We start from the raw sequence: 24435 nt of genomic DNA, 5'->3' as shown, positions 1-24435 counted from the left end.
AAGCTTGGCACACTTGTATTTGGGGAGTTTCTCCCCTGCAGATCTTCTCAAGCTCTGTCAGGTTGGATGGGGAGCGTCGCTGCACAGCTATTTTCAGGTCTCTCCAGAGATGTTCGATTGGTTTCAAGTCGCGGCACTGGCTGGGCCACAAGGACACGCAGACTTGTCCCAAAGCCACTCCTGCGCTGTCTTGGCTGTGTGCTTAGGGTCATTGTCCTGCTGGAAGCTGAACCTTCGCTCCAGTCCGAGGTCCTGAGCGGGTGGTGGTTAATTTGAAGGTAGGCTGATGTGGCTTTCTTATGTTTGATTCTGGTCCTGGAGGAAACCATGGGTACCGCCACCAGAGTGACTCAAATCAATTCTTCAAGGTAGAGTGGCAGTGACAAACAGCTGAGTGGGTTGAGCTGGCAGCCTGGCACAGACCACAGAGACAATCGAGAGGCCTAGACGGGCAGGGCCGTGGTCCAACACGGCCCTGCCAGGCCTGAGATCGAGAACCATCTCTCTGTAGTTCAGTGGTTTTATTACCCCAGTCAGGAGGAGCACAAAGCAAGCAGGAAGCCGCGGGGCCAAAGACAGCTTCGGGCCCATCTCTCCCTAACACCACCAACCAATCCCGGAGAAAGAGAACAGAGCGGGAGAATGAATCAAAGAAAACAAAAAGAGCTCTAAAAATACAACCGGCAGGGCGGAACACCTGCAACATCACAGAGCAGGACAGGGTGGGTGGTAACTAAGGAACACCTGCAACATCACAGAGCAGGACAGGGTGGGTGGTAACTAAGGAACACCTGCAACATCACAGAGCAGGACAGGGTGGGTGGTAACTAAGGAACACCTGCAACATCACAGAGCAGGACAGGGTGGGTGGTAACTAAGGAACACCTGCAACATCAGAGCAGGACAGGGTGGGTGGTAACTAAGGAACATCTGTGGACATCAGAATGATGACTGAGGAAAGGAGAATCGATGACAACATCAAGCCCCAGCCTGCAGGAATAAAAAGCGCCACAAATCCCATCGTTCTAATTGCATCTCCCCTCAAAAGGCCACTAGAACTGAAGAAATAATCCTCATCTCAGCCTTAATTTCTCATTCTTATGCACGTGCGCTCACTGGCGGCTCACAAGGAGGGCTGAGAGAGTTATTTGCAGATATTACGAATCCAAAGAGCCAACTGTGCCTGTTCTCTAGTGGTGGGGTGTCGAGGGGAGTGTTAGTCAGGCTGGGGAGGAGTCAAAACTAATTTTATTATAGACGTGTATGTGTGTGTGTGTGTGTGTGTGTGTACAGAGAAGCAACCCCACCCTCTCAGTCACATCCTCTCCCTCGCTCTGTATATTTGCATTTCTGATCCCTCTATAATCTCTGCATCTACTTCCATGGGAAACGTTCTGGTCAGGAGATTATGTGGGCAGAGATGCCAGCTGCCTCTGCTCCCAATGACCCTCGGTGCCTCTGCAGTGTAGAAGGGCATCTCGTACTCGGGAGTCAGTCCGAGTTACTAGAATATCCGAAAGGACATTAGTATTTGAATACTTTTTCTTAATGCAATTAAAATATCCAATGACATTGTTACGCACAAAAATATTTTAGAAAACGCAACAATTGCAAAGATTTTACCGAGTTACAATTCATAAGGAAATCAGTCAATTGTAATTAATTCATGAGGCCCTAATCTATGGATTTCACATGACTAGGAATACAGCTAAGCATCTGTTGATCACAGATTCCTTCAAAAGAGATAGGGGCGTGGATCAGAAAACCAGTCAGTATCTGGTGTGACCACCATTTGCCTCATGCAGCGCATCACATCTCCTTCGCATAGAGTTGATGAGGCTGTTGATTGTGGTCTGTGGAATATTGTCCCACTCCTCTTCAATGGCTGTTTGAAGTTTCTGGATATTGGCAGGAAGTGGAACACGCTGTCGTACACGTCGATCCAGAGCATCCCACGCATGCTCAATGGGTGACATGTCTGGTGAGTATTCAGGCCATGGAAGAGCAGGGACATTTTCAACTTCCAGGAATCGTGTATAGTTCCATGCGACATGGGGCGGTGGCATTATGATGCTGAAACATGAGGTGATGGCAGCGAATGAATGGCACGGCAATGGGCCTCAGGATCTCGTGCATTCAAATTGCCATAGAAAAAAAAGCAAGTGTTCATTGTTCATTATTTTTGTTTGCATAAGGACCTTTGACGTTTCAAATCATGAATTGAATAAAACAAACTTGAATGTAGTTATGATGTGCACCCCATAAAAAGACTGGTAGCATTCACATGTAGCTTGTTGTTCATGTTGGCCAATCAAACTGGCAAAGAAGCTCAATGCGTACAAGGGGAGTGACAGTTCACTAATGCAATGCAAGATGGAATAAAATGACAGAATAAAAAAAAGTGTGTGAAATGAGAAGGAGTAGCTAGACTACAAGGAACAACCAACAGGTAGGCAGTTGTTTCATCTGAATGGGGTTGGGGAGAAAGCGCAGCATGTGGCATAAATTAGTCGAGCTAGCTGAAGCTGACTAGCTTCTCTACACTACTCCAGTCAAGATGCTGGCTTTAGGACCACGTTGACGCCTCGGAGCGGGCGGGAAGGCTGTTGTCCTGGCTGCAGTGAACAACGCAAGTTTCCTCTCAAAACAGTGCAGAATTGGAAGATGGCTCGGTAACTGCTGTTTGACTTGACATGAAACTAAATTGGAGTTTTTAATCCCAGTGCTGAGCTAGTGCGTAGAATGTTTATGTCCCTTATCAACTGCAGCCAAGGTGATAATGGCTGGAGTAAATTTAGCTTGTTTTTGGTGTTCTCCAAATACCATTTTAGAGGTTTCAAATTGTTTATAAAAGCAGTAAAGCTTTCGATTGGACCTTGTGTGCAATTGACCAATAAAGTGATCATCTTACTTGAGATCCGCCCCTCTGTGCAGTGCACACGCCATCCAATCTTCCCTGCTCTCCCTCCTTCGTTTCCCTTCCACTCTCCACTTCCTTATCTCCCTTTAAAAGCAGCTGGCTGTGAATAAGCACCGTCTGTCACCACCTTCATGAGATGAACAGAAATTCATCATTGTGTGCTTCTGTCCGAGTTCGACGTCACTGCTCAAAAGGCACAGCTTCACACAGCTGCTAGTGCTGTGATAGCACCCCCAGCCTCCCACCGTGTACCTGTCTCTCCAAGCATCAAGCCATTAGCCTGAAAGCTGCTTATCAGGGTGTCCATGACAGAGCTCACTCTGCTGCACAGGGGAATGACAGACCCCGTTTGTTTGTCCACGGATGAAGGGAGGTATAGGAAAAGGGAAACATTTCCCTACGTGACTAGATATCTGTCCCAGGATGCATTGTCTTAACAGAACAGCTGCATTATATTCCCAGGCCATTGACTTTTACGCTTTACCATTAAGCTTGGGGATAATGTGCTCTGTGACAGAATGTGTTATTTATACTGACCATTTACAAGGCTGACCTCACCTCATCTCCAGGGGAATAAACTGCAGCCATGATGCTTCACTGCATGGGGGTTGGGTCAATTAACAGACAAGAGACAGCGTGCGCGTGTTGTCCTGCACTTCCACAGGCATCTACGTACCGAGAGACACGGCTGCTACTCCTGACACCACACCGTGGCACGGCCACTCCACTCCCTCGGTCAGAGAAATTAAGGGGGCATTAGTGAAAGCAGCAGACATCTCCTCTGTCTGTAAACACCCGGCCTGCCAAGTCATGCCACCCCCTTCGGACAATGTGGCTGTTAGAAGAGACCACAGATCATGTTAAAACCTCATCATTGCTGCAGGCCCTATTCATTACCATGCTGACGGTCTCAAAGTGACAGACAGGACAATAAAACAGGGATAACAAGTGCCCGGGACACCCGTGTCACTCTGCATCTTTGTTAGGTTTCCAACATGGGCTCCCACACACGCTGTCCGGTTCGCCACTAGTTATTAAAAGTCTGTTCCCTGCCAGGCAAACAAACAACAGTGGAATATATTTTAAACGCCACGCAGCTTTGATGGGAATGACAAGTGTTGGGCCAATAGACTGGTACCACAGAGCCTCTTATGTCTTCCCTGGTTCCCTTTCCTCCTCCTCCTCTCATCCTGTGAGAGGGTTCAGTGGGTCTCTCATGCTCTGTAATGTGGGAACGGAGGAGTTGAAGTACGGGCCACATTCCAGACCGTCTCTATTGCACACTGTGCAGATGATCCGATGTCTGGAGAATGCCTAAAAGTGTTTCTAGAACTTCTCAGGAAGCAAATGAAAAACACAGTAATCTTCTGAGATGTGCTCGAAGTTAAAACACTTTCTCCCAACCAGATCTGATAGTCTGCGTAGCTCGACTGCAATGCAAATGACCTGGAATGCGTCCGGAGAATGCGACTACAATAAAAGATGACCTGGAACACAGCCTATATACAAATCACCTTAGTACTGAGTGAGAGCTGCTGCAGGAGTCGGCCGTGTCAGGGGCGGAGAGGGAGGGATGGAAAGAAGGAGGGGGGATGCTTTAGTATTCACAGCAGCTGCTGCTGTCTGGGGCCTCCGCGCACCCATCCGCTCACTCTCACTCCCTCCCTCCCTCCCTCCTTCCCCACTGACAGCCTAGCTGTCGGACAGACGGGCGGATTGGATGGTGGGATGGCGGGCGAAGGAGAGTGACAGGGTTGGGGAATGAGCCCAGAGACAGCAGCCGGTAGGAGGGAATGAAACACGTCAGGCCTGTAATACCACACACACACACACTGTTACGTTCCCCAGTTTCTGTATTGATTTGGGTTTGTATGTTGCAGCTGATTGGTCGGCCCCATTTCAGATTGGAGATCTGACCCCGCCCTCTCGTTAGGAGATACAGCTGTCTGCAATTACCGACTCTTTCTGCAGCTTGAAAAACCAGTGTTCCTTTGTTAGGGGAGAGCTTCTTTGATGTCCTGTGTTGGTTGTTGCCCAGTATAAGTTGTAAAGTATTTTATAGCCGGTCCTGCAGAGGTATGTGTATGCCATAGGACTTAGGGGAAGAGGAAGGCACCTTGGGAGTGTTTAGGCAACAGGCCTGCGGGCATGCATATACCCGTAGTATGTACTCTGTCTATGCACAGTAGGTAAGACCTGGGCGGACCACCCCCTGTATTTTGGTTAGTGTGCCAGGTGGTGCTAAGAATAGGTAAGTAGTTGGTAGGTAGGAGAGGGGACTAACTTTTACTTTCTTTGGTTCCATCCAGCCCCTTTTCCCGACAATTACCGTGTTAAGGAAATACATTTCCTGTTAACGGTACTATTCTTTGCCTCGGTCATCCTTACAGTCACATACCTCTTTCACTCCACGGGGAGTTGAGTGTATTAGGGTGCTGTGTTCCCTCCTCCAAGAGGTGTAAGTAACACACACGGCTGGTGGCACCTTAATTGGGGAGGACGGGCTCATAGTAATGGCGGGAACAGAATAAAGGGAGCGGTATTAAACAAGTGGTTTCCATGTGCTTGATCCCATTCACTCCAATCCAGGAATGATTGAACCCGTCCTTCCCCTCACCAGCCTCCTGTGACGCACACGCGAAGATGAGATCAAGTGGAGTTCCATCTGGAATGCAGTGGGCCAACAACGAAAGGGAGAAGGTTCTAACCTATCTAAGCAGGCCGGGGAGACTGTAATAATGCTTCTACCTCAAACACTGGAGCATGACTGATAAGGGCTGATAAGAACCATTACAATGACTAACAATTCCATAGTCCATGATCATGGTGAGCTATAGATCAGAACGTTGTTACAAGCCAATTAAGTTCAGAGGTATCACTCCCCTCTGTGACAGGCCTGTTGTCAGTGAGCCTCTCTGCACCATGACGGAAGTAAGACTTTGTGACCTTCTCCGTCTTGTTTCTGTCCTAGGTAAGGCACTGTGAAAGGCACCACCACCGAGGCAAAGCTATAACCCCCCCCAAATGAACACATTTAATCATCGCTAAACTTAACTCTTTTTTTTTTTTACTTTTGGAGAATGTGTGTATTGTATTCCTAGTTATTGCTGCATTGGAGCTAGAAACATAAGCATTTTGCTACACCTGTGATATCAGCAAAACTGTGTACGTGGCTAATAAACTTAGATTGGATCTAATTTTAAAAAACAGTGACGACTGGGAGGAGTGTGACAGTGCTATGCTGTTACTGTCACAGTGGTTAACAACCCACTGAGCGACAGACATTTACAAGGCAACCAACACTAGTTATTTATTTAGCTGGAGCCTTCTGTAATAGCATAATTTTCTGGCAGTGTTGTCTCCTACTGACATTGTGTGAGCTGGGAACAAGGGGTACCGGTCTACCCAAATACAAATAATGAAATGGTGTTCGGTGATAAAACAATGCTGTGAGGAAGAAGACTTTCCTGCCAGTGTATGGAGACAGCCGTTAGAATGGATACAAGACTTTGTCCATCGAAGCGGATGATGTTAAGAGTTTCAGACAGAAGTTACAGAGGTTGTTGGCTGGGTAAAGCTACCCTCGACTGGTTGAAACAGAGCAGCCATCTCATAAAACTAGCACTGTGAGACAAACCACATTAAACACCACACTGCAGCGGTACTCTGCTGGGCTGGAGATTGTAAAACCAGTGTGAAATGGTTCTCTCATTAATGGTTTTATCATAACGAGACACTGCTGGGCTATTTAACGTAGTGCCTTCAGAAAGTAAAGTATACACACCTCTAGACTTTTTCCACATTTTGTTGGTTCCAGTTTTCATTTAAAATGGATTCAATAGAAGAAGAAAAATACACCACTTTATTTTATTTTTTACAAGTTAATTAAAAATCAAAAGACGAAATGTCTTGCGTGAATAAATATTCAACCCCTTTGTTATGACAAGCCTAAATAAGTTCAGTAGTCAAACTTTGCGTAACAAGTCACATAAGTTGCATGGACTTTGTGTGCAACAATGGTGTTTAACATGATTTATGAATGTTTACCTCATCTCTGTATTCCACACATACAATTATCTGTACAGTCAGTTGAGCAGTGAACTTCAAGCACAGAATCAACCAGGGAGGTTTTCAATGCCTCACAAAGATGTGCAAAAAAATAAGTCTGACATTGAATATCCCTTTGAGCATGGTGAAGTAATTAATTACACTTTGGATGGTGTAAAGGTACAACTAGTCACTACAAGGATACAGGCACCTTCTTAACTCAATTGCCAGAGGAAGAGGACCACTCAGGGATTTCACCATGAGGCCAATGACATTAAAACAGCTACAGAGTTGAATGGCTGTGATATGAGAAAATAGAGGATGGATCAACAACATTGTAGCTACTCCATAATACTGACGTAAATGACAGAGAAGGAGGAAGCCTGTACGAAATAAACAATTATCCAAAACATGCATCCTGTTTGCAACAAGGCAGTAAAGTAATACTGCAAAAATGTGGCAAGGCAATTAACTTCTTGTCCTGAATACAAAGTCTTACTTTTGTGGGAAATCCAATACATTACTGAGTACCACACTCCATAATTTCAAGCATAGTGGTGGCTGCAACAAGTTACGGGTACGATTGTTGTTATTATTAAGGACTGGGGAGTTTTTCAGGATTTTTAAAATTTTTATAACAGAATGGAGGTAAGCACAGGCAAAATCCTAGAGGAAAACCTGCTTCGGTCTGCTTACCACCAGACACTGGGAGATGAATTCACCGTTCAACAGGAAAATAACCTAAAACACAATGCCAAAACTACACTGGTGTTGAAAACCAAGAAGACAGTGAATGTTCCTGAGTGGCCGGGTTAGAATTTTACTTAAAGCTGCTTGACAATCTATGGCAAGACTTGAAAATGGTTGTCTGGCGATGATCAATTCCCAATGACAGAGATTGAAGAATCCAGGTGTGCAAAGCTCTTAGACTTACTCAGAAAGGCTCACTGCTGTAATCACTGCCAAAAGTGATTCTAACATGTATTGACTCAGGGTTGTGTGTAGGTATGTAAATAAGATATTTATGTATTACAAGTCCAATAAATTTGCAAATATTTCTAAAAACATGTTTCCACTTTGTCATTATTGGGTATTGTGTGTATATGGGTGAGAGAAAAATGGATTGAATCCATTTTGAATTCAGGTTGCAACAACAAAATGTGGAATATGTAAAGGGGTACAAATACGTGTTGAATTGTAGATCTGCTTACAAAAGCAGATCACACAATCAGGTTTGATTCCAGGATAACACTGGATGCATTACTTCTTTTAATTTTTCCCTAATTTTTTTAACCATTTTTCTCCCCAAATTTCATGATATCCAAATGGGTAGTTAGTATTTTCCCATCGCTGTAACTCCCGTACGGACTCGGGAGAGTCGAAACGTGTCCTCCGAAACATGACCCTGCCAAGCCGCACTGCTTCTTGACACACTGCTCGCTTAACCCGGAAGTCAGCCGCACCAACGTGTCAGAGGAAACACCGTACAGCTGGCAACTGAAGTCAGCTTGCATGCGCCCGGCCACAAGGAGTCGCTAGCGCGCAATGGGACAAGGACCTCACAGTCGGCCAAACCCTTCCCTAACCCGGTCGCGGCTCGGGTCTGTAGTGGCGCCTCTAGCACTGCGTTGCAGTGCCTTAGACTGCTACACTAGTCGGGAGGCCCGCAGTGCACTACTTTTGTCCAGGGAGAAATGGCACCCGATTCCATTTATTGTGCACTACTTTTCTAAAATGGGCCTTGGTCAAAAGCAGTGCACTATAAAAAGGGAATAGGGTCCAATTTGGGACACACCCTCTGGCTACTTAAAGAGAGGACGTGTGCTACGTTTCCAATCCTGACCTGGAGCCACTCAGCAAGATAGAGAGTGCAGCATCACATTGGCTCTTCTCCTGTTTGGCTCAGAGCCACAGATGTAATGCTCATGGCTAGAATATGCAGTTACGAAGACGGGATGGGAAATGCTCTTCTGGGATCATAGCACTTTCAGTGCAAATTTAGGGTGTATTTAATCAACCACCCCATACTCATTTACACACAAACACAGCATCTGGATTGCACACAATCCTGAAGATGTACTGTTCCATTGATGTACAAGAATGTAATAAGCTATCAGAGTATTATAGATAGACCCGTGGTGCTGTGGAGACTGGGGAAGGGAGAGAAGATTCAATGAGGGAATAGAATGAAGGGGAGAGAAATCACAAGACAACAGAAAACCAATGAGAAGGCATGTCCCTAGGAGGGAAGATGGGGAGGGAGAAGCAGCGCAGAGAGAAGAGAAAACAACAGAGAAGGTGGAGAGCATTGAGCAAGCTAAGAGGGTGAGGATGTGTTAAGGCAATACTGCAATAATTCTCAAAGATGTGCAATCATGTGTTACTGTAGATTAGTCTACTTGAGCATTGGACTTCTATGCATACAGGTGTGTATGTGTTGTAGTAGAACTTAATCCATCCCTCAAGGGAAATTGATTCATCACCACCGGCTTCGACAAGACAAAGTACAAAGACAGTCGTCGATAGCAATAAAGTATAGCTTTAACAAGTAAGCAAAGCAACAGATTAAAGATTCCAACCCAGCTTCAGCTTTTGAGCTCAGGCCAGCCCCACCATCACAGTGTAGTTCAGGTGTCTGTTGTCATAAACTCACTGGCTGCCAACAGATGGGCAGTGGTGCCATGGTTACCACTAGCCAGGCTACAGTGTGACAGCCCCTACTTGTCTATAGCCCTGTAACCCAGGCCCTGCATCTCAGGACTGGAGTTCACAACAACACCGGCCTGGTAACATCAGATCCTCAGACAGCCTCATCTAGGCATGGAGACCCCATAAAAGATAGATGATGGGTGAATTAACCATGAGGCTGAGGGATAGACAGATAAACACTTCACAGAGACTGGCTGGGATAGCGACACCGTGTAGAGGCCGGCACGGCTGGCACGGCTATCAAGCGCAACAGTTTGCCAAACCCCACATTTGAAAGCAAGGTAGATAACAGGCACACTATCGATTCTAACTATCAATTCTAACTATCGACCCCCCCCACATCACTAGTGTTTCTTCAGAGCGCCTCTTCACTCGAACCATGGCTGCGTCCCAAAAAGCAGGGTGCTACTTGGGACAGTCCATACAGCAAAACCCTACATACATCGAAAAGTACCACTTCCTCCCACCACCCATAACAAGTTGCCGTGTAAGTATGACAACCAATTCCCGCTTCATTTACATGCGTCTCCTTGTGTATACGCAAAACCAGTAACCACACTCGTCCATGCATGTAAAACAGAGATAAGACGAGAGAGAGGGATAACGTCCATGAGGTTTCGAGAAGTCAGTAACTCCTTGACATGGAGAAGATGTAGGCCACTGGGGAGAACGCAAGGACGTTTCGTAAGAGCAACCGGGCAGGACGGGGAAAGACCGACAACATCTGTCCATCCAAACAAAGAGGATTACACACGCACATTTGATAGCCTAGCGCTGATTCAAGCTAGAAGGTACACGTTCTGCTGAACTACAAAGATCTTAGCACAATCATTCTACAGCGTCCTACGTCTCCCACTACGTTTCCGTTGAGTGAAGTTGGGTCGTTGATATTTCTAAGTAGAAATGGTGTACCAACTGAATTGATATCAAATGTGCCTTTTTATATAGACCACACGGCGAAGTCAATTAATCCTATTTTGTTTTTATATGAAGATTTGCTAAAGTGCCAAAATTCAGCATTTTGACATGTCCCTCTGTCAACCCTGTGTCACCCACTTCATTCCAAAATCTCTTCAAGTTTCACCATCTTTGTAAATCCCTGGTTATTGTGTTGCTTTGCTTTGACAAAAGTCACCTCTGAAGATTATTATTGATTCCATGCGAGTAGCGATTCTTTTAAGTCTGTCCTTCGTTTGAAGGTCAACCTTGTTACATGAACTGAACTCACATTTTAATATGGTGAAACCATTCCTTTTTAAATATATGTTTTTCAAAAGAAACATTGAACATCTAATAGTGAGAACAGTGTAAATGCAGGTGAGCCGTTCCTAGTCTTTTTTTGGCAATTTTCTGGTGTTTTGTGGTGGAAAACGGAGCAGGTCGAGCATAACGCGTCCACCCTGTTACAAAGACTGGCTAGAAATGTTCACACCTTGTGTCATGTGCAGCTTGCATTCAATTGCCCTCCCTGTTGCACACAACAAGATTCTAGTCCCCATGGGGAGTTCTGGCTCACTTAAGAAGAAATCATCAACCCTGTTACAGCCCTCCCTGTTACTGTATTTGTCACAGTCTTTTTCCTTGTACCTCTTCAGATGAGAAAATGTGTTTGTTTTTTATCATGTTTAACATGTGATCTTTATGACAGGATGTTACAACAACAAAAAATGTAACCAAGTTACACTTCTCAAAAGGCACTGAACTGGTGGAATGACCCAGTTTATACTGTGTGATGTACTGGCATAAGCAGTCGAGGAGACAAATAAAGGCCACACACACCTGATCCTCCCACTATCCTGGAGGCCAAAGACGCAGCCCAATTACAAGCTTGACTATTTATTCCATTCCAACCAGAGACCGTGTGCAGTCCCAGTTAACCCCACAGCTATGACTCAGGCCATTAACTGCCCTGGGCAAATAGGATTACACCGAAAGGACAACACATAGTGTGTGTATGGGCAAGACAACAATTCAAGTCTTCTGAATGTGATTATCTGAGTGGACTTTGGGGCAGGTGAGAGTTAACTAGAAGAATGCATGTTGTCACAGCTCAAGTATGGGGTCAATTTGATTTTTCACAGACCAGACCAAGGTTATTAGTATGACAAGTACGCCATATTACGAAACACATCATGGTAAAATGCATAACTTTGAAGAGTAGGCTAGGCTGCAAAACCTCTGAACGGTAATAACAACACTAAACATACCTGGTTTGACGGTCTTGATACGGATGGGCTCCCGAAAGTGGCGGATGACAGCGAGGGTGTCTCGGTTGGTCAGGCCGCTGACAGGGGTGCCGTTCACTTCCAGAAGCACGTCCCCGATGTTCGGTAACCTCCCGACGTGACAGACCATTGCCTCCGTAATCACATGTCCCAGGTATGGGAATTCTCCCAGCTCTGCTCCCCCTTGTACGTCCACAACCGAGCCGAACTCCTCGGCATTCCCCCATGATAGCGCGCACTCCTGGACTTTACCGGACCAGTGCTTCTTCTTCTTAAGCGTTTTGGACATGTTTAATCCCTCTTGTAAATCTTTAGAGTCCCAGACTGTGTGGTTGTTTGAGAGATGAGACAAGCAGTTATCTTTAAGATGCAGATGTGACTATTGCACAGAGATAATGAGATGAGGCAATCTGCTCACTAGTGTTTTGTATTCCATTCCATTCATTGAGCAAATGTCATTTCAAAGCATTATCCGTATGAACATCCCGAATTATTGGAACATCACCGGTCTGCGATACAATAGTAGACTGTAGTGCAAGACTATCTGCGTCAGTGTTGTCGCAGGAGGCTAGATCGATCGCGGGGATGCTGATGTTGTCCCTCGCACTAAATTCTTGGGTAGCTGGGCAATGAAGCTCTACTTCTGAATGAGTAGCCTACTGCTTTACTTACAGTGAATCGGTCTGATAAACAGTTTTATAAAAGCCTATTACTCAATTTTGGATCGATCCGTCGTTGAGTCTATAGCCTTGACTACACAGACTCTCCACTTGACTCAGTCGATGTATAAAATTCCATGAACTAAATTACCCCGAACAACTAGCTATGTCATTAAATTATTGAGCATAAACAACTGTTGCCTACACCCTCTGACAATTATTCATCCAAAATTCGCCAGGGGCCAACTTAGTTCCGCGCACTTGTTTTTACCTCCTCCACCGGTGAGTTCAGCGACGCAGTCCTTGGAAACGGAACAACATACCTGGCATCAGCAGCGAATGTATTCGCAGAACTCGGGTAGTGTAGCCTACTCTGCTGGCAACTTGCTCCCTATTCTTCAACCCTCGTAAACCCTGCTCAGAGAGCGCCGTCTCGTCAGTTGACGCCCCATGTGGTCTCGTGTCAGATTCAGCCCGGTGGATCACAGAACTGGGGAGATTTAGGCGCAGGAGTCTATGGATCTAACCATAAAACAAGAAATCACGAATAACTTTTTTGCTTGTTTTCACCGTGTTGATTTCTTTAAGGAAAGCCCATCCAGGCGCCAATGACTGCTTGGGGTTGCCTCCAATCAGATGGTGGGAACGGAGTAAAACAATGCAAATCAACCAATGAAAATGGTTGGGCGGGGCTTCTGCGCAAACTCTGTTTCAATTGACCCGCTTAGCTTGATTTAGCTCGTCAAGCTTTCTGGGTGGACTGAGTTCCCAGTCACACGCGTTGGGTACGTTTTGGGACCAGGCGCTCAGCTGAGTAAATCGAGCGTGCCCACTAGGTAGATGAAATATTGCAACAATATTATTTTCTTGTAGATTACAGACGCTGTCAATTAAATTGCCATCATAGTGCTATGAAACTACAAAGTAGTCCTAACAATTTTAATTAGTAGTTTGTTAACTGGAACCAGGACAGTGCAATTACAAATCAATTTGTATATTTTCCCTAGCATACTGTAGGGCCAAGTATTTTCGCGTGTCATTTATTGAGGGGAGGATGTCCAGTGTGTCAACTCTTGCGTGACTGTGCCATCTTGTGGTTAAATTAACTTGTAGGTCCTGAGAATGTGTAGACACAGAGCAGTAGAGGCTCCTCAGAGGAGGAAGGGGAGGACCATCCTCAGTGAATTTCATAAAAATGTAAATGGTAAAACACTTAAAAAGTTATCCTTTTTAGATAAAACTATACTCACGTCACCAAATAATGGATTAAAATACACTATTTTGCACAGAAGGTTGACAGTAGCCTCAACAGCACTCTGTAGGGTAGCACCATGGTGTAGCCAGAGGACAGCTAGCTTCCGTCCTCCTCTGGGTACATTGACTTAAATACAAAATCTAAGAGGCTCTAGGTTCTCACCCCCTTCCATAGACTTACATAGTAATAATTACAACTTCCGGAGGATGTCCTCCAGCCTATGAGAGCTCTTGCAGCATGACTGGTATGTTGTCCACCCACAATTAAAGGATCAGAGAATTAATCTAGTACTGAACACAAACTACAGCTAGCACTGCAGTGATAATGTGATTTAACCAAAGATGAGCGGTATCCATTACTGAGAGTTACAGGTTTGCCAAAACAAAACGTCAGATTTTTCATCTAACCTGGTATTGGTGATACCATCTTCATTCTCGATTCGGCCAAACGTATATCTTCTAAAATGGAAGTGTCCAGTTGCAGATGGTGCATTTTAATTTAGAAAATGCACCATTATTTAAATAAAATATTTTTTTGCTCCATGAAGTAATCCAACAATGTGTACACCGCCATCTTGTCTATTTATTGATTGATGGTGCTTTCAAGACAAAAAAACAAGGTCAAATCATGATGTCAACGATCTTCAGGTCGGAAAGTCGGAGCTCTAGAAAAATGCCAGAGTTTACTACTGTTCGAAATGATTTTTTCCAGTCGGATCTCGTTTTTTCTCCCCGATTCCTCAGTTGTCTTGAACGCACTGAAGTTGGATGTCGGAGATTTCCAAGTTCCCAGCATGAGATAGCCGTGTCATCATGATGTGGCACTTTGGGGTGGACCCACCTTAATTAATGAGAGAAAATGCATTTTAAATAGACAAAATGGCAGCGTACACATTGATGGATTTACTTCATGGAGCAACAATTTTTATTTTAACCGAGCATTTTCTAACACATCCCCCTGGACACAGACATTATGGCATAGTTGTGCTTGAGTACCATGCAGACACCTCAGAGTGGTTGGGTAGGCTGTTTGCTTTTTCTCTGAGTAGTAAAAGCAAGCAGAGAAGAAACTGGCTGCTCTTTATTTGACTGATGTAGCTGTCAAGGTAACTGTTTGACTCAACAGAAATAATGAATATTTAACAGGGTTGAAATTAGAGTAACGGTGTTGCTCAAAGTAACAGGGTTGAATGGATTACATTTCTATTGATTGTAGATCATGACATAAATGTGACAAATAATACTCAGAACCATAGGAATGTTGTTTAATAATATTGTATATATCTTTTTGAAGAAGGATCAACAGGATGAGTAGGAATAATTAAAAATAAACATGTCAACAAGACCACAAACTGGATCTGATCAAACAATCAATGGACAAAAATAAAAAATTGTCATATCACAGTAGGCTGACAACCTGGCATTAAAATGAATGAGCATATCAAAAATAGTCATGAACTGATCAATATTTTAGAAAGCTGATGTTATAATGTACAGATTTAATTTTAGTGGCTGGCCAGAGTATTCCATACCTCACTTGCGATGTCCATGTGGCGTGAGGTAAAGATCTCTGGGGGAGGAATGAGGGTCAGCACATCCTCAAAGGGATACCAAAGGAGATCATCCCTCAACGGTCAAATGTTGTGGTCATACACCAGTGCACAGCATTTCCCCACAACCTCTGAACTGTGCCACTGCACTTCTTTGGGTGTGCTGTGCATGGGGTCTTCTGTGTGGTCATCTTGTAGCATTAACGCTGAAGCACTTTGTTTTTCGGCAATCACACTCCAGATTCCCTGTTGCAGAACACATGCAGTTGACGTTGCGGTAGAGAATTTTCCCAGGTGAAAGAGTGACCACCCGGTGGAGCCTCATCTGGCATTTCTTTCACTGCATCCTCCACAGCTTGCTCCTGAATGTAAAACAATTCCACCTTCGATTGTCCCTCACTCAGAGCTTGGTACAGGGACAATGCTGTGGAGATATGAACTCCTTGGCTGACAAGCCTGTCGACCCTCCTCTTCAATGTGCCACCCACATCATCTGGGGCACCTTTGCCATGACTGGCTTCAAAGTAGTTCCAGGTTCCTCTTGTAAAACCCTTCTTGAAAATGTCAGTACAAAAGAGGTCAAAATTACTACGCTGCTTGTACTGTGTGTGCAAGGACCGTCGCAAAAACAAATGATGGTTGCCACATCTGGTCATATTTCTCTGATTTCTCTCAGGATGGGCTCCAGGTGTTGCCATATGGCAGGTAGTCCCTTCAGCCTGGATGCCGATACAGTGCAGGAGGTAGGGGCAGATGCCCCCTCCACGCACACCTGCCTTCCCCTCGTCACGCGCATCAGCAATCATTGGACTCACGTGGACTCAATTACTTGTGACATTACCTTCCCTATATCTGTCTGTTCCCAAGCGCTGTTCCCTGGTTCAGGATTAATTGTCTCATGTCCGTGTTACCCGTGTTCCGACGCTGGTCCTGTCTTGTTTCCTTGTCTGTTCCCGAATAAATGTCTGACTCCCCGAATAAATGTCTGACTCCCCAAATAAATGTCTGACTCCCCGAGTAAATGTCTGACTCCCCATACCTGCTTCTCCTGTCCGGCTTACACTGGGAGACACTATTGATGATGATGAATGTATAAAGGTAAGGTTGAATGCCCAGTCATGTTCATATAATGTCAGACAAATGACTGCAGTTTAAGACCCTCCATAGAGCATACTATATGCCAGTGAATCTGAATATCATGCACTCAGAAATATAATCGCTGTTCTTTTACACCTCTGCTGGAGGTGTAAAACACAACAGGGGACATATTTGCATATGTTATGGTCTTGTGAAGACTGGCTGAATTCTGATCAGGAGTATGTTCTTTTATCTCAGCATGTCTACAGATTCTCCCTTCTCCCTCTTTTTGTTTGATTGGAAATTATGATACTGGAGACTGTTATTAGAAGAAACTGTGTAACCTAGCATTTATAGTGGCTAAGAAATGAATTGCCATTTAATCTGAAGGTTGGTTATCCAGAAATGTCAAGTTATGCATCACTATATTTGATTTATTATAAATTTAACCATATACAAGATTAAGGCTCCCAAGTGGCAGAGTGGTCTAAGACACTGCATCTCAGTGCTAGAGGCATCACTGCAGACCCTGGTTCGATTCCAGGCTGTATCACAACAGGCCTTGATTGGGAGTACCATAGGGCGACGCACAATTGGCTCAGTGTCCGTGTTTGGCCGACATTGAAAATAAGAATTTGTTCTTAACTTACTTGCCTCGTTAAATAAGCTTAAATGTGCAAATTCCATACGGTTTGGGTGCCTAATATGGAATACTGTATGACAAAAGGGGTCTGTATGGATAACTTGAAGAAAAGAAAAAATTGTCAAGCAGATGCAAATAGATTTTATTTCATGGCACACGAGACGCATGTCTGATTTGCGCCTGTCTCAGTGGACTAATCCTTTGAGGAGGCCGTGGTGAAATCCATTGAGGAGTATTCATTCATTGTTTCATAACTTCATTGTGTGCATTGTCTGCTGTGTCTATCAAATCCCCGTTACATATATCACTAGCATTAGCCTACGTTTACCGTTAATTCCCAGAATTTCTAATCTAAGATGTTTGTTTGGTTACGATCATTTCTGTTAATGCATTGAATATATTATTATTAGTCATTTACCATTCTCAGAGTGGACACGGTGTTTTGCAGAACTCAACCTATACTACACTTGTGAGAAACAAGTTTTTTTTCATTCCATTTACGAATGTTGTCAATTTATTTGTCTTTTGTTTGGCTACATACATTTAGTGGAATTCCCGCGAGAGAGCAACGGTTAATGTTATTAGATGTTAATTATTTGACTAGGCTACCTGTATTTGACATTGTTATTTCGCTGAACACTAGATGGTTTGATTTTATTTTTGGCAGTGAAACGAGGCTACTCGGGCAAGAAAAAAACATCACCCAAACGTATAGCCCCGTTGAGAAATATAAATGGACTGTTTGAAAATGTGAATCACATTGATATTTGGCAATCATTTGGTCGAAAGAAAAGACTACTCTTTCTCGACCAAGTTTTTTTTTGTCTGCTACAGCCTGGAACTAGCCTAGAAATTGAGGAAATTAGCTTTAGATGTCACCAAAAATCTGAGGGAGGACCCCCACCAGGTGATGTCCCCCGACTTCTAAAACTAGTTGCACCCCTGGTTCCAGATGCAGCCCAAACCATGTGACAATGATTGCCGTCAGCAATTTTATGTGCTCATTCTCATCCATTAATTCCCATTCATGGACTTTGAGTATGACCTGTGTTCTTGATACCGTGTAGGGCAGAATAACAATGCTATTTACTCCTCCTATGCGTAGACAATCCGTGGAACGTTTGTTTTAGCGTTTATCTGCATTTTTATTTGACACATTCTCCAACTTCTTAGGAAAGGCAGACACATCGAAGTTACTTAAACGTTCATTTGAAAATCAGGTTGCAAGTTAAAAGTAGCCGGAGCCATTGTTTAGCGCAGTCTCACAAACATTTTAAACTCAGTTACCTCTTGGTTGGATCAGCTGTTTTCCTGCGCGATAGGGCATCCTCGGCCAGAGGTTGCGAATGGTTCTGGATTGGTTTGACTTCATTAGGGAAGACCACTTCGCCTAATATTCATGGTCATAGGGCTCTGATATTTTACAAACTGATTCACAGTGGTTGAAAACATTAGGTTGTGGTGATTATCAATGTTGTCATGTAGCTACAGAGTAGGCCTGTATGCAGTGGTGACCTGTGCCAGGTGGAGATTATAACAGAACATGGCCAAGATGTTCAAACGTTAATTGATGACCAGGAGGATCAGATAATAATAATTACAGTGTTCATAGGGGGTGCAACAAGTCAGCACCTCAGGAGTAAATATCAGTTGGCTTTTCATAGCCAATCATTCAGAGTTAGAGACAGCAGGTGTGGTGGAGAGAGTCCAAAACAGCAGGTCCGGGACAAGGTAGCACGTCCAGTGAACAGGTCAGGGTTCCATAGCCGCAGGCAGAACAGTTGAATCTGGCGCAGCAGGATGACCAGGTGGACTGGGGACAGCAAGGAGTCATTGGGCCAGGTAGTACTGAGGCATGGTCCTAGGGCTCAGGTCCTCCTAGAGAAAGAGATAAAAAGAGAGAGAATTAGAGTGAGCATACTTATATCCTGCCTGTTTGGCACTGTCCGGGGGTATCGTCGGACTGGGCCACAGTGTCTCCCAACCCCTCCTGTCTCAGCCTCCAGTATTTATGCTGCAATAGTTTATTTGTCGGGGGGCTAGGGTCAGTCTGGTATATATGGAGTTTTTCTCCTGTTTTATCTGGTGTCCTGTGTGAATTTAACCCCACTCAATTTGCCAAAGCACAGCCCCCCTACACTAGAGGGATATCTTCAAACACCAACCTACTACCCTGAGACAAGGCCAAGTATAGCCCACGAAGATCTCCCCCACAGCACGAACCCGAGGGGGGGCCAACCCGGACAGGAAGAGCACGTCAGTAACTCAACCCACTCAAGTGAGGCACCCCTACTAGGGACAGCATGGAAGAGCACCAGTAAGCCAGTGACTCAGCCCCCGTAATAGAGTTAGAGGCAGAGAATCCCAGTGGGAGAGGGGAACTGGCCAGGCAGAGACAGCAAGGGCGGTTCATCGCTCCAGTACCTTTCCGTTCACCTTCACACCCCTGGGCCAGACTACACTATCATAGGACCTACTGAAGAGATAAGTCTTCAATAAAGACTTAAAGGTCGAGGCCGAGTCTGCGTCTCTCACATGGATAGGCAGACCATTCCATAAAAATGGAGTTCTATAGGAGAAGGGCCTGCCTCCAGCCTAGAAATTAGGGACAGTAAGGAGGCCTCATGTCAACATCATACTTTCAAAATCCTAGCTAGCAGTCATCATGAATCAAGTCGACAATATACTGGCAAATCCTTTTCAATCCTTGTCATAATGAAGAGAAATTATAGTTAAAACTTATCGGTGCTCATCAGCCATTGGACATAAACATTACACAAGTTGGAAATAGCAAATTCAACAATGAGTGGTTTGGAAGGAATCAGTGACAGTGGCCTTGTGTTCCCAAATTTGGGATTAAGGCGCTCTTTTTCCAAGTTTAAAATTGTATAAATATTCAATAACGGCCAAGCTGTCAATTAGCATGATTTGTGCCGAGCTCAAAACAACTTAACTCAGAACTGCAAAAACTGGTCTTCAGTAAGTTCAAGACAACTGGGAAGTTGAGAATAAACGAGCTCTGACTGGGAAAATAAGTTTTGAGCGGTCATTCAACTCGGAATTGTAAATCTGGCCTCTTTTTCTAAAGCTACGACCTGAAGATCAATGACGCCATTATGATTCAACCTTGTTTTTTTCCCAGTTCCCAGTTTATGAAAGCACCATAAATCCAGAGAATGCTAGACTTTGATGACAAAATTTGCTCACGAAGGACCGCGGTGGCACCTTCCTGTTCAAGTGAGCACAGCACAACAAGGTGAGTCCAAAAATGTCTTGTATGCTGCTGCATAAATGATGTAATATGCCAGGGAGATATGTATACTGTAGCTAAGAAAGTAATAGTAAGTGTATGTTGTGTAGTTAGCTGTTAATAGCCTATGTGCCTCAACCTAATCATTTGGTCTATTTACACCTCTTAATTTTGCCTACTGTTCTGACTTGGTGGTGCACATGTAGCCTATAACCAGCTTTAGAGAAATGTAATCATTGAATATTGTAAGAGCTTATAAGACCCCTTTATTTATCCTACGGTTCTGACTTGGTGTACAGGGACAACCATGTTCTCGCTGTACATTTCAAGTGCTAAACAGATAGTTGTATTGACTACGTCCGTCCTAGTTCGCTCATTAATGTCTTAATCGAAATTACAGATTGCCTCTTATGCCCATGTTGTCCCCTTAGGCCATAGTTTGTACATGTCAACTAGATTTGTTTGAGCAAGTCAGCCATATCAACTATGTTTTTTTAAAAGGCCGTAAATGAGGCAGAATCAAGTGCTTCGCTGGCAGACAAGGCTCTGCTGATAGCCAGGTGTATTCATGGTAAAATGTTGGGACTGCTGTTGGGACGGCTTTATGTAGGCCGTAACAGTTTGTGGGCACCGTTTGTCATCATTATAGTGCAATTAATGTATTGTTTAGTGTTGTGTAGTGGCTTTGCTCGCATTCACCCCCCTTTTTTTTTGCCCCACCAAGATTGACATGCTAAAATGAGTATTGGTCTGTGATATGGGAGGTCTTCAGTTTTAGAGGAAGTGTAGCTCTCTATGTGCATGGCAGAATAATATATTTGTCTACTCTGGGTCTGGGTGGTTAGTTAGTATGCAGTGTTGCAGACAGGTGCTTCTTTTGGTAATTGGAGGCAGAGGATGGATAACCCAGAGATGTATTTCTGTGCCATTTACAGCTTTTAGTTCTCCACAAGTGGACCATTACCTAAAATGCATGTCCACCCCACAGCCTGGCTCTCATCATGGACACATGTTGTTGCCCCCCCACATACAGGTGTATCCTCAAATGCCTGACATTGCGATATACAAAAATTATGAGGAATCTTCACAAAAATGTTTTGCCATTGTCAATGGATGCCAGATATTAGCATTTCTCTCAGGAATTGTCTACCAAAAACATCCCTTTGCTTTATACCTGGATTGACTGGATGACTGGAGAGACTTCCGTTGCCGACAGAGATGGCCGCTTCGCATTCCTAGGAAACTATGCAGGTATTTGTATTTTGTACGTGTTATTTCTTACATTTGTACCCCAGGTAATCTTAGGTTTCATTTCATACAGTCGGGAGGAACTACTGAATATTAGAGCAACGTCAACTCCCCATCATTACGACCAGGAATATGACTTTCCTCAAGCATTTCGCTACACTCGCATTAACATCTGCTAACCATGTGTATGTGACAAATAAAATTTGATTTGGATTGGTATGAAGTGTCATTTTAATAATTTGTAGATACCAGTTAAATCCTTGCTTAACATATAGCCTATATAATACAATTAATAAAATATGTGATTGTATACCTTTTAAATATTTTTTAATGACGCAAATCCAAATGAGAAATGGTTGTACAATTAATAAGAAATACATTATTTATCAAATGTCTCCATCTGCTGGCGAATTATAGGCCTACCATTCAACCATCCACGGACTTCCACTTCTAATAGGAGCTCTCTCAATGCACATGTCTGTGGGGAAACACCTGAACGGTGGGGAAACACCTGAACGGTGGACACGAACAACAAAAGCCTAAAATGCTTGTGTGTAAAAGGTACCTGAACGGAGGACACGCACAACAAAAGCCTAAAATGCTAGTGCGTAAAAAAGGTAGATAGCTTTTAAATACTAGCATTACGCGATGTTCTTGACAATTACATACTTTTCCTCTCAATATTAGTTATCTTAATATTTTCTATAGATTTATAATCAGTCATTCATTTAAAAATGTTCCTGTGCGTTCTCCTCCATGGTCATCCCCCGTTCAGCCAGAAGGACATTCCACGTCACAAAATGGGTATTTTCATGAAGTTGTTGATATTTGCCTACGGCCACTGGAGAGGCTACAGGCCGGTAGGCCTACTCCTTTCAACTCCTGCTGTCCTGATATATCCCTGGTAAATTCCCTCTAATAACTGTTAGTGATGGGTCCTTTCGCGAACGAGTCGGCTCTAAGAGCCGGCTCGCATATCAGAAGAGCCGAATCTATTCATAAAAATATATAAACAATGAATCATCAAACGATTTTAATGAATATAATTAACTAATTCAAAGAACGAAAATATAAATAAAATAATATAGGCCTAAATACTCAAGCGCACATTCGTTCTGACTGTCTGCTCAGACTAACACTCACCTGTTGTTCCTGTCAATCAGACACGCAGTGTCAACCAATGATCCAAAGATGCGTGAGGGAGGGCGGAGCCAACTCACTCTCAGTCACACACTTGGCAGCCGAGGAGAGAGAGGAAGGACAGCTGTGAAAACTACAGCTGGAAAATGAGTCGGAAGCACAGTAGCATTTGGATGCATTTTAATAATGTAGACAGTGCAGAATTTGCCAAAACAAAATCTCATATAAAGCCGGTTCTACGCACAACCTACACCGGCATCTGCGAGGCTAGCTGTAGCGAAGCTTCGAGAAACTAGCGGGCCTGCTAGTGATAGCGGCGGAGCCAGTACCCTCATACGTGTTTACATTACAAAGTTATACTTTAAATGCAAATGCGTAATAGCATTTTTCATAACAAACCAATGCATTTTTAAATACATTGTGGTTAAGGTAGAGTGATTTCATTTAATAATTTAATTAGAATTGTTTTAACACCAATCATAGTCAAACTAACGCAAACTGACTTGAAAAAATACAAACCATTTTTTTTAAAGAGCCGTTTGTGAGCCTAAAGACCAGGCTCTTGGTTCACTGAAAAGAGCCGGAATTCCCATCACTAATAACTACAGTTTTACTTGGTAACTAACAGTGAAGACGGTTTGTTCCAGACCGAGGCATGTGATAGTGGCACTAGTAGGAAGAGTAATTATTGTAGATAATTGACACGAAGGCCAACGCCCGGGTTCTATTCATTACGTCTTGTAACTGGACAGTTAACCGTTTAAGAATCAGACGGCAAACAGACAGATCGGGGACCCAAGTCAATTTGTCCATAAACTCGTTTTCGTTATAAAACGTTTTCCATTCGGAGTAAACGGTTTGTCGCAAAACGTTTTGCAGCAGACTAAACGGTTTGCAAAATAATCGGTGTAATGAATATACCCCTGATTGTTTACACCATGTCGTCATGTTGTAATATTTGCCACATACGTTTCTTTACAAAGCTCCTGTATTTAATGTAAGTTAAAGTTGAGTATGTGGGTTTTTGTAATGTGGTCTTTGCCAAATAACATCTAGGTTACTGCCTATTATTGCAATACATATTATTAGACCTACAAGACATAGAACTTTTGCTTTTTGCTGGTCAACCATACACTTTAGCCATTATGGTGATTATTCAGGTAGTTCTATGGCCCACAGAGTTGCTTCAATTCTGTCTTCCTAGAGATGCGAGAGATGCTAAGAAACAGGTGTCATAGATGGATGTGCAGGTGTCTTCAAATCAGTTTATTTGTCACATGCGAGGAATACAACAGGTTACAGTGAAATGCTTACTTAAAGTCTCTAACCAATAATGCAAAAAGGTGTCAGGTGAACAGGTAAGTAAAGAAATAAACAACAGTAAAAAAAGACAGTGAAAAATAACAGTAGTGAGGCTATATACAGGCACCGGTTAGTCAGGCTGATTGAGGTAGTATGTACATGTAGATATGGTTAAAGTGACTATGCATATATGATGAACAGAGAGTAGCAGTAGCGTAAAAGAGGGGTGGTGGGTGGTAGCCCGCTTAGCCAATGTGCGGGAGCACTGGTTGGTCGGCCCAATTTGAGGTAGTATGTACATGAATGTATAGTTAAAGTAACTATGCTTATATGATAAACAGAGTAGCAGCAGCGTAAAAAGAGGGGTTGGGGGGGCACACAATGCAAATAGTCCGGGTAGCCACTTGATGC

The 24435-nt window shown here is 43.8% G+C and overlaps 1 protein-coding gene and 1 long non-coding RNA gene across 2 annotated transcripts in view; both read right to left on the bottom strand.

The window, feature by feature from the left end:
- The window catches only part of LOC112221820 (membrane-associated guanylate kinase, WW and PDZ domain-containing protein 3), a 212027-nt gene extending 198870 nt beyond the window's left edge, over window positions 1–13157 (bottom strand). Inside the window, exons 1-2 of the mRNA XM_024384174.2 lie at window positions 12884–13157; window positions 11884–12225 (exon numbers count right to left, since the gene is read on the bottom strand). Of these exons, the coding sequence (XP_024239942.1) occupies window positions 11884–12225; window positions 12884–12890 (349 nt within the window). The 5' untranslated portion in view covers window positions 12891–13157. The remainder of the gene's footprint in view (window positions 1–11883; window positions 12226–12883) is intronic.
- A 5753-nt stretch (window positions 13158–18910) lies between these two features.
- LOC121840506 lies at window positions 18911–23654 on the bottom strand. Its single transcript, XR_006079679.1, has 3 exons — window positions 23242–23654; window positions 22726–22855; window positions 18911–18962 (listed from the first exon to the last, which is right to left on the bottom strand). It is a non-coding gene; the product is annotated as an uncharacterized LOC121840506 (long non-coding RNA).
- Window positions 23655–24435: the final 781 nt, after the last annotated feature.

Source organism: Oncorhynchus tshawytscha, linkage group LG22, assembly GCF_018296145.1.
Source record: "Oncorhynchus tshawytscha isolate Ot180627B linkage group LG22, Otsh_v2.0, whole genome shotgun sequence".
NCBI lineage: Eukaryota > Metazoa > Chordata > Actinopteri > Salmoniformes > Salmonidae > Oncorhynchus > Oncorhynchus tshawytscha.
Note: the sequence above shows the minus strand (reverse complement) of the source record. Positions and strands in the feature narration are given on the sequence as shown.